This window comes from Cnephaeus nilssonii (genome assembly GCF_951640355.1).
Source record: "Cnephaeus nilssonii genome assembly, chromosome: 5".
Taxonomy (NCBI): domain Eukaryota; kingdom Metazoa; phylum Chordata; class Mammalia; order Chiroptera; family Vespertilionidae; genus Cnephaeus; species Cnephaeus nilssonii.
Genome location: NC_137076.1, coordinates 107,322,332 through 107,334,943, shown reverse-complemented (window position 1 = coordinate 107,334,943; position 12,612 = coordinate 107,322,332). Strand labels below are relative to the sequence as shown.

Sequence of the window (12,612 nt, the reverse complement as noted above, 5' to 3'; positions counted from 1 at the left end):
CTCCTGAAATGACCCCCCCCTGGTCCCTCCTGGGCTGACCCCCCATGGCCCTCCTGGGCTGACCCCCTGGTCCCTCCTGGGCTGACCCCCCCAGGGCCCTCCTGGGCTGACCCCCTCAGGGCCCTCCTGGGCTGAGCCCCCCCCCATGGCCCTCCTGAGATGACCCCCCTGGTCCCTCCTGGGCTGACCCCCTGGTCCCTCCTGGGCTGACCCCCCAGGGCCCTCCTGGGCTGACTCCCAGGGCCCTCCTGAAATGACTCCCCCAGGGCCCTCCTGGTCTGACCCCCCCCCTGGTCCCTCCTGGGCTGACCCCCCTCAGGACCCTCCTGGGCTGACCCCCCATGGCCCTCCTGGGCTGACCCCCCTGGTCCCTCCTGGGCTGACCCCCCCCCCATGGCCCTCCTGGGCTGACCCCTCAGGGCCCTGGGCCCAGCCGTCAGTGCCACCAGAGCCGTCCCGCCCCCTGCAGTGCTGATCCTGTGGGGCCTCAGGTTCTCCGCCTCTGAATGGAGCTTCCAGAACCTTCTGGCGCAGGAGCTGCCCTCTGAGCCGCAGCCCTCCCTGTCCTGCTGGTGTCCACGCTGACCGTCCCCAGCACAGCCCGCCCTGCAGAGCTGGTCCCACAGGCCCGCCCCGCGTTTGGGGAGGGGTGCGGCAGGCAGCGGTGAAGGGTGGAAGGAGCCGATGGGAAGGGGGGGCCGGAGGGAGATGGGGGGCTGAGGGGCCAACTCGGGAAGATGGCAACGGAGGGTGCGTGGCCCGAGCCCGAGGCTGGGCTGGGACCGGGCGGCACCTGGAGCCGCACGACGGAGCCCCTGAGCTGGAGCCGACGGCTCTGCGTGCGCCCCGCTCTCACGGCCCTCAGGGCGCATCACGGGGTACACGAGCCTGGAAACAGAAGAGGCTGCGAGCAGGGGCTGCCCTCGGTACCGGGACTCCTTCCCGTGGCCCCGAGAACCAGCGGGGGACCCGTGCTCTTCGGGTGCTTCTGGAAAGGGGGTTTCTACGGCTCCAAACGCACGCTGTCGGGTGCAGGAGGAGTGAGTCCGCCTCCAGGTAGATAACGGGGTGACTCCTTCCAGATCTTCAAAACACAAACACTCCTGACTGCTCGGCAGGCTTTGTGCGGGAAGAATCGGAATCGGCTGAAACGTTCATTCTGCCGCGTGTCCTCTGCGCCCAGGGGGCACCCCGCTGGGCTCCAGGCACCCGTCTAGACCGCTGGGTCACCCTGCCCTCGGGCCAGGCGTGGGCGCCCGCAGGAGGCGGTGCCCGCATCACCACGTCGCAGAGAGCCTGCCACCACCTGCAGATCTCGGTTCAAAGCCGGGCTGCGGGGCCAGCTAGGGGTCTGAGCGGTGGCGTGGTGCGTTGCTACGGCAACGCCTCCCTTTTCCTAGGCGGCCAGCGTCAGGGCTAGCGCTGACATCGGGCACACAGGGGGGTGGCTCTGCTCTCGTCCTGAGCAAGTCGGAAACGGACTCGGACAGAGCGTCGCCCGCCTCTCCTTTCCCGGCAGTGACGCCTGTCCGCCACGCCCACTCGGGATCCCAGTCATCCCGCCGCTCGCGCAGCCGCCTGTGTGAGCCGTGTCGCGGGCACAGCCGCGGTGGATGTGAGGGCGGCACAGGCCACGGAGCCCCGGGGACGGCACTGAGCGGGCGGCGTGCGTGGCAGCAGCCTCCCCCAGGGGCCGAGAGAACTTGAGGCTGTAAATGTTCTGTGGCTCTGAGGCGCCCCCACAAATCAGTGTGTGCTCGCACGGCCGAGGGACGATGAGCGACTCCGGTGACGTACGGGACAGGCGTGCCCACAGTGCAGGCGACCACGCGGTCTCTCTCCAGCTCAGGGGCCCGAGCTCCGGGCACAGGCAGGCGCCGTGCCTTCCGTCCTGTGGCCACACGGTGACCGTCACCGCAGCAGCCGAGCCTGCGCTCTGAGGACCGTCAACTAGTCGGTAGAGAAGGGGGAGGCAGGGAGGAGCCGCTGCCACCGGGACGCCCTCCAGGACTTCCCTCTGGCTGCAGACGCCCCACCCCGGCTCGGTGCCCCCGCAGCTGGTCCTCTTAGGCTGCGACCGGCTGTGGGCCTGCCTTCCTGTCTCCACCAGCCTCTGTCTGCGGGACCTGCTGGCACGGCAGGGGCCTGGTCAGACCTGCCCAGAACCTCGCGACACCCCAGCCAGACCTCTTGGCACCCTCGCAGAACCCCGGCAGAACCTGCTCAGGCAGAACCAGAGCCTGGTCTAGCAGAACCTCCCGTGGACACGAGTCGGGACAGGCGGGGCAGCAGCGCCCCGTCGGGCCATCGCGCGGTGAAAAAGCACTTCGTTTGCGTGGAGTGTAGGCCGGTTTCTCCGGAGCCGGGGGTAGCACGGCCCACCGGGCTGCTGCGGGGATTAGATGTGATGTGCAGATCATACGTCTCCTCCCTGGAGCCCGCCTGTCCCCTCACAAAACGCCGCGTTTATGGAGGTCAGTGCACTGGGCTTGGATTGAGGGTTTCCCACTGGAGGTGGAGCCCGCAGCCCGCCAGGCGAGAGGAATGCAGACCCCTCACCCCCTTGGGGGGCGTGGAGCTCGGATGGGGCTGGGCTCCTGAACACCAGGGCTCACGTCGCCCGCTGCTCATGGAAAGAGATTTGCATTTCCGTCCCGCCCCTGCGGTTTCATCTGATCACTCACAATGCCCAGAATGCATTGCGCTTTCAAGGGCCACTGATATTTGGGTAAAAACAGGCCCTTTCCTTGCGGAATCCTTTAGGCTCTGCTTGCCAATCTGTTTCACTCTCTCCGCAGTCCCCTCGGCCGCCCCAGGGAACGTGTCCGCCGTGGCGGTCAGCTCGACCCAGATCCTGCTGACGTGGGCCTCGGTGCCCGAGCAGGACCAGAACGGCCTGATCCTGGGCTACAAGGTACGTGTGAGGGCGACCTCGCTTTGCTCAAGACGTGCGGCTGCCACCCTGTCCCCTCCCCGGCCAGCGCGTTTCTGGTCTCTGGGGGACCGGAGCTCAGCCGCTCCCTACTCCCTGCTCCTCACATTACTGTCTCACGTAAGATCCTTACGGCCTGGGGCTCAGTGTTGGCGTCGCCCTTAACAAAGCCAGACCAGGCGCAGAGCCCCTGTTCCCACGGGAGCCTCGCTCGTGAGGGCCAGCCGAGAGGGTTAGATAAATGCCAGCGCCCTGGCCATCCAGTCCGTCCTGACACCTCCGGCTTATCCATGTGACACCCGTTCACCCGGGCCCTCAAAACGCACTCCCTGCCTGTCCCTCACCTCCCTCCCTCACCTCTCCCTGCTCTCCTGTCGTCCCTCCCTCAGCCCTCCCTCTCTCTGGGCATTGCCGCTGCCCGCCCCGGGCCGTGAGACAGGTGACTCCATTAGGCCCAGCGATCACAGAGTGGGGTCAGCGATCACCACCCCCCCGCCCCTGAGTCCTGGAGGAGATGTTTCTGTGGGCCCATGCTCCCTCCCCAGGGTCTGCCTGTTAAGCCTTGGTCACTGGGAGCCCGGGTTCCAGGGCAGCGGGCCACTCCTGAGACCGCAGCGCAGCCTCCCAGTCAGCGGGGCGTGGGAAGAGGTTGCCTCTGTGTCCACCCTGGAGTCCCCGGTCAGTGGCTGTGGGCAGCATGGCCGCCTTTGGTGGCCTCAGATCTTGCAAATTACGGCCGTGGCATCCAGCCCCAGCCCTGGGCCGGGTCCCAGCTCCAATGCCCTTCCGCTCGGGTACGAGCCTTCATCGCCATCCTCCCCAGTGCCAGCAAGTAGCAGTTAGACCCATAAGCCTCAGCCAGCCGCCGGGGCACGGAACGCCCTGGCTGGTCCTAGCGCCGCGGCCGGCCGTGCTGCCGAGGCCCCGGCCCGGCCCCCGCGTCCTCACGCCCACCCCTGTGCTGATGCTGCAGATCCTGTTCCGGGCCAAGGACCTGGACCCCGAGCCCAGCAGCCACGTGGTGCGCGGCAACCACACGCAGTCGGCGCTCCTGGCGGGCCTGCGCAAGTTCGTGCTGTACGAGCTGCAGGTGCTGGCGTTCACGCGCATCGGGAACGGGGTGGCCAGCACGCCGCTGGTCCTGGAGCGGACCAAGGACGACGGTACGTGTCGGTGCGCCTCCACCCCCAGAGAAGCCGCCTCTGCCAGGTGTGGCCACGGTGCCCCCTCCCAGGGGAGCGCGGGGACAGCGGACCGTGTGGGCCGGTGTCATTTCCAACTCAGTGTCCGACCACTGCTCTTCCCAGTGGAGGAAAACAGCACAGAACCGCCTTGGTCACGGAGCGGCAAGGTGGCAGGTTGCAGCGCGAGTGGGTTACAGCCCAGTGTGAGCCTGCGCGGGGTTTCCGTGGTAACTGCAGCAGGCGGGCAGGACAGGCCGCTCCAGTAGGGTCTGCACCGTCCAGTCACGCACCCCTGCTGCCCACGTGCCCGGGGTCCTGGTGCCCCGACTCTCCTTTGCATAACCTGAGGTCGTTGACCTGTGCGCGCGCGGCCGCTCGGGGCCCCGGCACCCGGCGCGCTTTTCCAGCCCTGCACCCACGAGGGGCGTCTCGCTCGGCAGTGAACAGGCGCCCTCTGCAGGGCCCGGCTCCTCCAGGCGGCTGCTTCCCACCCTCACGCACACGCCTGATGCCTGTCGGAGGGAGGCACTGGTCTCCCAGCCCTCCCGGCCCGCAGCAGTTGCGGAGGAAAAACAACGTAGATTTTCTTCTTCTTTCTTTTTTAATATATATATTTTATTTCAGAGAGAGGAAGGAGGGAGAGAGAGAGAAACATCAATGATGAGAGAGAATCATGGATCGGCTGCCTCCTGCACGCCGCCGACTGGGGATCAAGCCCACAACTTAGGCACGTGCCCTGACTGGGAATTGAACCGTGACCTCTTGGTTCATAGGTTGACGCTCAACCACTGAGCCACACCGGCCGGGCAGTGGTAGATTTTCTTAAACATCTTCACCAAAGCAATGAAATTCGTCCCCAGATGTCCTGTCCCCGTGCTTCCCTGGGAGGGGGCACTGCGGCCACACCTGGCAAGGACGGGCTGCCCTCGGCCTGGCTGTCTGTCCGTCCATCCTCCTGGAGCACAGCACGTCCCGGCAGCTGCGGACGGGAGGGACACGTGTCCCGAGGCTGTTTCTCTGAACTGGATGCAGCCCTCGCGTGTCCCAGGTGGCACAGTGAGACGTGGAGGGGGCTGTAGAAACCGCCCGTAAAGCTCGGCCGGTCGGAACGGTTTCTCCCTGGAGCGAAGGTCGGCCCGTGCCTGGTGACCGCTCTCCCCTGGGACTGCGCAGGGGCCAAGGCCACACAAGATACATGGGCTGGAGGTGTGTGGATCTCCCCAGCGTGTGAGCCGTAGCCGCCTCCTCACACTTACTTCACCCAAACCCAAGGGTCATCGCACGTTTAAAATATCAAATGCTGTCCTCAGCTTAGTGGCCAAGGCAGAAGCCACGGCCCAGGATGCCTGGCACACGCACTGTAGTTACTATTGATCACATGCGCCCACCGCCCCTCCCGGAACCCGCCGGAACAGCGGGAAGTCCAGAGAGTGTCCGATTCCGTAAACCTGACTCTGGGGGCCCTGCCGCGTCCTGCTGTCCTCACCGCTGGTACACCATGCAGCAGGCCACAGAGGGAACCGCTGGCGCACAGCAAGACCTACTGCGTGCACCGTGCATGGCCACCCTCTGGGACAGGGCGTGACTGTACACATGGCATTTTGTCCATGTTTGTCGCCTCCGTTAGGAGTTGGGAGTGGCTTTCAGCCTTCTTACTTTTCTGACACTGCCTTGCAGATGTCAAGCCCAGAAAAGAACTCGGCTCCGATTGGTGAAATGTTTTATTACTAAGCAAGAGGCCCAATGCATGAAGATTCGTGCAAGAATGGGCCTTCCTTCCCCTGGCTGTCAGCACCGCCTTCACTCCAACCGGAGCCTCCTTTCCACCTTCCCATACTGCCCAGTGGCCCTGCCCCCAGCTGCTCAGTGCCTGTGTATGCAAATTAACCCGCCATCTTTGTAGGGTTAATTTGCATACTCACTCCCGATTGGCTGGTGGGTGTTGCGAAGGTACGGTCAATTTACATCTTACTCTTTTATTAGTATAGATATGTGGAGGCAGCATTGGTCAATGACATTATATAATTTTTAGGTGACTAGCATTGTCGTTCAACACCCAAACTCTAGTTCCCTTCGCTGCCAACACCCACTCCCCGCTTCCCCCCACCCTGACCCTCACCAAATGTCCACGCCAGGGCCCCTCAGCGGCTGGCCTGGCCCCGGGGCTCCCAGCTGACTGAGCACCGCACAGCAGGCGGCTGATGGAGGCGGGGTTTCCCAGAGCCACTGGGGAGCCACGCAGAGCCCGTCAGATCCCAGTCATTCGCCCGAACATGGCGTGTCCCCCGCAAACAGCATCATGGCGCAGTGACTGTGTGTCCAGTTCCCAGACCCACACGGGACCCTGTCAGGGGCCCAGACAACATCGTCCGGCACCTGGCTCACGAGACTTCCTTCGCCCCCAGCCCCAGGCCCCCCGGTGAGGCTGGTGTTCCCGGAAGTGAGGCTCACGTCGGTGCGGATTGTGTGGCAGCCGCCGGAGGAGCCCAACGGCATCATCCTGGGTAAGGGCGCGGCGGCGGGGAGCGCGGGGCGGCAGGCAGGGGGGGCAGCAGGGAGGGCGGGGCGGCGGGGAGCGCGGGACAGCGAGCAGGGTGGGTTGGCAGGGAGCGCGGGGTGGCAGGCAGGGGGGGCAGCAGGGAGGGCGGGGAGGCGGGGGGCGCGGGGCGGCAGGCACAGCTCAGAGAAGCAGCAGGCAGGTGCCGTCATCTAGTTCCATCACGTGGGAGGCAGCACCTGCGCGTCCTGGACTGAGAGGGTGACTCCCACGGTCTGAGCTGGGAGCTGAGGTTACTCGACAGGCCGAAGCTCACGGGTGGTGCTCCCAAACTCCGGCAGAGCCACCCGTGACTGCCACCGCCTCTCCGAGGTGGCCGGCTCTCCCGAGGACAGGTGCTTGGAAACCGCTCGTTCCCACGGGACCCAGTTCCCGGCCGTCCTCCCACCACGGCCGCACCGTCCCTGGAAGAAGGGGGGGGCGCCGTACGCCACAGGCCCCGGGAGAGCTTGCTTTTCCTTCTCACTCGGCGCTCTCTAGTGGCGACACAGGCCACGATGTCTCCTACTTCCCCGAAGGCGGCGAGTTTCACTTTAAAAACCTTTTTCTCGTCCCCTGTCACCGGGACAGATTAAGGGCCTCTACTTGCCGGGGGTCACGTGCGCCGTGAGGAGTAAGGGGGGAAGAGGACGCACCATCCCCGAGACGCTCACGGAGCGGCAGGAAGACAGCCACACCCGGGGGGCAGGCGGCAGGGCGGCCACGGGGTGACAGGCGCAGGGCGGTCACGGGGTGGCGGGCGGCGGGGCGGTCACGGGGTGGCAGGCGGCGGGGCGGTCACGGGGTGACAGGCGCAGGGCGGTCACGGGGTGGCGGGCGGCAGGGCGGTCACGGGGTGACAAGTAGCAGGGACAGTCCCGGACAGGCCGGTGGCGGGCAGGGGAGGCTGTGGACGCAGAGGCCACACTGCCCGGGCACAGCCTCCACACGGGGATCAGCCTCTCGTGCCTCAGTTTCCCCCTCCCTCTGAAGGGGACACGCCCCTCCCAGGTAACGGGCTGAGCAGGAAGGACTCGGCCGGCGCTGCCACACCCAGTGCTCAGTGCCGCTCCGCAGTATTGGTGTCCCCTCACTTCTCCGGGACAGACGCTGAGCCGGCGCGTGGGCCCGGAGAGGGCCCTCGGCGCTGAGGAGGTGGGTTTTGGTCTGTAGTCCGAGCCCGCGGCCACGGCAGACAGCGCGGGTGAGAGTGCGCCGTGTCCGTCACGCAGAGCGTCCCGCCCGCTGTTGTGAGGCAGCGCCCGGCAGCGTCCCGGAGGCCGGGTCACCGTCACACACCGGCTGCGGGCGCTGCCGGTGCGGAGGCCGTTCCGGAGGCCCGGGTCGGGGGTCACGGAGGAGAGGGAGCCGTCTCTGCGAGGCCCCGACCCCGAGACCCGGGGCCGCTCCCACTCTGGCCCTCGGAGCGCATAAACACGGCCGCTCGGCGGTGACCCAGATCACACGTGTCCCTGCATCTCCAGCGGAGATTAACCGCCAGCACCGCAGCGCCTGCAGGGAACGCACGCGTATTTGCACACACACTTCACTGGGTGCTCCCAGCATTTAGAGCCTTCCTCTGGGGGTGCGGGCCTCGCTCCGGCCTCCCTGCCTCCCTTGCCGACGCCCTTCAATGCTCCTGGGCTGAAGTGAAGCGAGTGCCCCTCAAGCCCACACGGGGCTGCCCCACCTCACGCGCCAGAATTCCCCCCACCCCCACCCGCCTGCGGAGCGCCTGGTATTTCCTCTGCTCACCGGGCAGGGCGTGCGAGGGCCCCTCTGGGCATGAGAACAGTGAGGGTGAGCGTCTGCCAGCGCGGTCGGGCGGTCGCACTGCCTGCTCCAGCCCTCCATGGACGAGCTGTGAGCCCAGCAGCACAGGCGCCTGGCCGGGCTGGCGCGGGCCTCACCGGGCGACTCAGCTGCTGTGGGAGCAACGAACAGCTGTTGGGGGGCCGTCACCACTCACACCCCAACAGTGGCCTGGGACGGGGTCAGGCAGCACCAGGCCCCCGAACCGGAGCGTCTGGCCCAGTGATGCCTCAGAGCAGACGCCTCTCAGAGCGGTGCCTGGAGTTGCCCAGGAGACACCCCGCACAAGGCCTGCAGCACAGGACTCGCCGCAGGATGAGGTGTCGGCCTAAGTCAACCCCCTGACCAGGCAGCCGAGACCCCGCTCCCCGGCATCAGCCCATCTCGGCCTCTTCCTGTTTGCCTCTCACCGCGGATGGTTCTGGAGTTCTCTGGGCGCCCCAGGCTGCCAGCCGGTGCCGTGAAGGGCAGAGGCCGGAATGGGAGCCGTGGAGGCGGCGTGAAGATGGTGCTGCGGGTGCGACACAGGCCACCGAGCAGCAGGCGCAGGGCCGCTGGGGACGCAGCAGCCGGCGGGAGGAGGGTGGAGGGCAGCTCGTCACGCAGCAACATCACAGCCCAGGTGCTGACCGGCCAGGCCCCCCAACACCCCGGGACCCACGGCAGCCCCGGAGGCATTTCCCGCCGCCTCCGTCGCCTTCTGACAAGCCAAGGCTCCGAGGGGGGTGCCCGGCCAGGCGCCTGCGGAGCGGGATGCAGCCGGGCCGTGAGCCGCAAGCGCGGGCGTCCCGCCTGGCCTGCCGGGAAGCGTGCTCCCCCGAGGTGGCATCGGGTCGCGGCCTGGCGGAACCAGGCCTAGCAGGGGGCCCTCGGCCGGAAGACTGAGGTGGGCTCCCTCCTCCCGGAACTCGTGGTTGTGGACAGTGAAAGCTGTGCAGCCGGGCAGCCCCAGGCCCCGCCGGCTCCGCTGGGGGCATGCTGTGCAACCTCGGGCAGACCGCCGACCCTCTCTGAGCTTTCCTGCCTCCGGGCGGCTGGGGATGAGCACGCTGCCTGCTGGGACCACGGTGAGGGGTGAGGTCGGGGACGAGGACTGTCAGGAGTCTCGCGGGAAGAGCTGCCCCTGTGGCTGCGGTGGCTACGCCGTCCTGGTGTTCAGGACGCTGGGTGTCTGGGCATCGCAGGAGGCTGAGGCTGGGGTGGTCCCGCGGCACCGGAACGCCAGGCTCCCGCCACGACCGGGCAGGACGGGAAGGCGGGAGGGCAGGTCCGGAGGAGAGTGCTGGGTCAGCGCGTGGGGAAGCATGGCCTCTAGCAGGACACCCAGCACAGGCCGAGGCCAGCGCGTCACCGCGGCGGGAAGGAGAGAGCGCCATCAGAGGCGGAGAAGCCGCCGCAGGGGTCACTCAGGGCCCAACGGACACCTGGGAGCAGTGACGGTCACCGTGCCGTCCGTCCGTGTGTGTGGTGGCAGCAGTGACCAGCGGGGGTCGGGGCCAAATGCGAGGGCTCGCCGCCTCTGAGCCCTGGGCCTGGCCGGGCCTCCCACACGCGGTCAGGGCCTCCGTATGGTTGGACAGACGACGAAGCAGGAGCTGGGAGGGTGCCAGGGAGCGGGGTCACCCAGAGCCGGAGGCCGTGCCAGCGGGAAGACGGGAGCAGAGAGGGCAGGGCGGGCGGCCGGGCGGAATGACCGTGGCCGGAGCGCAGCAGCGTAAGGACGGTCAGCTCTGCGGCCGGTGTCCCGGAGCTCCGTTCACGTGACGGCTTGGCCATCATGATGCTGCGGATGCCAGCGCCCTCCGCTCTGCTCTGGAGCAGCGGGAGCAGCAGCTGGTCCGAGGGCTGGGTCTGCCAGTTGGCACGGCCTCAGATGCGGGCGGGCCGGGCGAGGGCTTGATCGGGAGTGACCCTGGCCAACCCCAGGCCCCATGGCCCCGCTCCCTCGCCTGCGGGGGCTGTGGATGGCGGAGCCGGCTCAGTGCAGGGAGGGCTTGGCAGGGGGAGAGTGGGGCTGAGGGCGGGAGTGGCGGGCAGGGAGCTGGGTCGGCGGCAGAGGAGGTGAGGGGGAGGCTGGCAGATGCCAGGGCAGCTGGTGTCGGCTGGCTGGCCGCTGCCGTAGGCCTCGCTGCTCAGAGGGCGAGGGCGCTGTCTAGAGAACTAACAGGAGGCGCTGCCCTTGGCAGGGCAGGTGCAGGGGGGCTGGGGGTGGGGGAGAGGCAGTGAGTGCAGACCCTGCCCCATCAGAGACGCTTGCTGCTCCCAGGCACCACGCAGCATGCGGTGGCCACGGGGAGGGACTGTCCTCACGCCTTGTCCCGTGAGGACCCGCTCAGCGCGTGGTGGCCACGGGGAGGGACTGTCCTCACGCCTTGTCCCGTGAGGACCCGCTCAGCATGCGGTGGCCACGGGGAGGGACTGTCCTCATGTCCCGTGAGGACCTGCTCAGCGCGCGGTGGCCATGGGGAGGGACTGTCCTCATGTCCCGTGAGGACCCGCTCAGCGTGCGGTGGCCACGGGGAGGGACTGTCCTCATGTCCCGTGAGGACCCGCTCATCGCACGGTGGCCACGGGGAGGGACTGTCCTCATGTCCCGTGAGGACCTGCTCAGCGTGCGGTGGCCACGGGGAGGGACTGTCCTCATGTCCCGTGAGGGGTGAGGGAGAGCAGGGGGGACTGGCGCCCAGAGCCCCGCTCATCATGGGGCTGGGCTTCCCTCTCGGTGGTGTTGGGTCTGCCTGGTGCCGGCTGGGAAGGAGGGCGTCATGAGGACGTGGCTCTGGTTCCCACCACGTGGTTGTGGGAGGCGGGATGGGCTGCCCCGTGCCGAGGACGGACTGACCACGCTCTGGGCCCCGCCCACAGGGTACCAGATCGCCTACCGCCTGGCCCGCAGCAGCCCCCACACCTTCACCACGGTGGAGGTCGGCGCCACGGTCCGGCAGTTCACGGCCACCGAGCTGGCCCCCGAGTCGGCGTACACCTTCCGGCTGTCGGCCAAGACCAGGCAGGGCTGGGGGGAGCCGCTGGAGGCCACCGTCATCACCACCGAGAAGAGAGGTGAGACCTGGGGCCCAGCCCACAGTCATGGCGGTGGGGGAGGAATGGGGGGGGCAGCCGCTGGAACCTTGGCGACGCGTGGCCTCTCGGTCGGGCCTGCGTGGCCGGCACGTGGAGGGGGCAGCGGGCACTGAGAGCTCATCGAGCACCTGCTGAGCCGGGCCTGGGACTGGGCACCTTCCCGAGCCTGCGCACCTGCACCCACACCGTGCCCTCTGGCAGGCGACCGTCCGGTCTGAAGGTGGACGCAGCTCAGAGGCTGAGTGCTGGCCCGGGGATGCCGTCCTCCTGCGTGGGGGCCGCCCCAAGGCGGCGCAGGGCCCTGGGGTCGGTGCCCCTCCCGGGGAGCAGGTGCTCACACGCTCCGCAGCCGTACAAAGACCGTCTGCGGACCCTCTGCTCCTGGCGCTGCGTGTGCTGGGGGCATCACCCTGCTTTATCGTCCCCCAAGCTGGGGGGTGTGGGGTGAGCCCGAGTCTTATGAGAGAGGAAGCTGAGGCTGGACGTGTCGGGAGGGAGGCGCCGGCCGCTGCGGGAGAGGATGTGGGCGAGGTCAGACGCCAGCTCCTCGCCCCGTCCCCGCCCAGCATGGCGGCGCTATCCCCGCCCCGTGTCCTGATCAGAATCAACAGCCTCCACGACCAGCAGTTAGACAGTGACTCCTGCCCGAGCGTCCCTGTGGAGCCCACGGGGTGAGGAGAAGGGCGGGTGGCCAGCCCACGGCCCGCCTCGCCCCTGCCCCAGCCCCTCCCTGCACCAGGGCCGACCGCGCCACCAGCAGGGAGCTGAGCTGCTGCGTGAGGACCCAGCTCCCGGGACACCAGGGCTCAGGGGACACCCGGGCTCAGGGGACACCAGGGCTCAGGGGACACCAGGGCTCAGGGGACACCCGGGCTCAGGGGACACCAGGGCTCAGGGGACACCCGGGCTCAGGGGATGCCAGGGCTCAGGGGACACCCGGGCTCAGGGGACACCAGGGCTCAGGGGACACCCGGGCTCAGGGGACGCCCAGGCTCAGGGGACACCAGGGCTCAGGGGACACCCGGGCTCAGGGGACACCAGGGCTCAGGGGACACCCGGGCTCAGGG

General features: G+C 68.0%; 1 protein-coding gene across 1 annotated transcript in view; it reads left to right on the top strand.

The window, feature by feature from the left end:
- Nucleotides 1–12,612, top strand: part of SDK1 (sidekick cell adhesion molecule 1) — a 591,771-nt gene that overhangs the window by 535,790 nt on the left and 43,369 nt on the right. Inside the window, exons 26-29 of the mRNA XM_079771197.1 lie at nucleotides 2,799–2,914; nucleotides 3,906–4,095; nucleotides 6,522–6,620; nucleotides 11,330–11,524. Coding sequence (XP_079627323.1) covers nucleotides 2,799–2,914; nucleotides 3,906–4,095; nucleotides 6,522–6,620; nucleotides 11,330–11,524 — 600 coding nt within the window. The remainder of the gene's footprint in view (nucleotides 1–2,798; nucleotides 2,915–3,905; nucleotides 4,096–6,521; nucleotides 6,621–11,329; nucleotides 11,525–12,612) is intronic.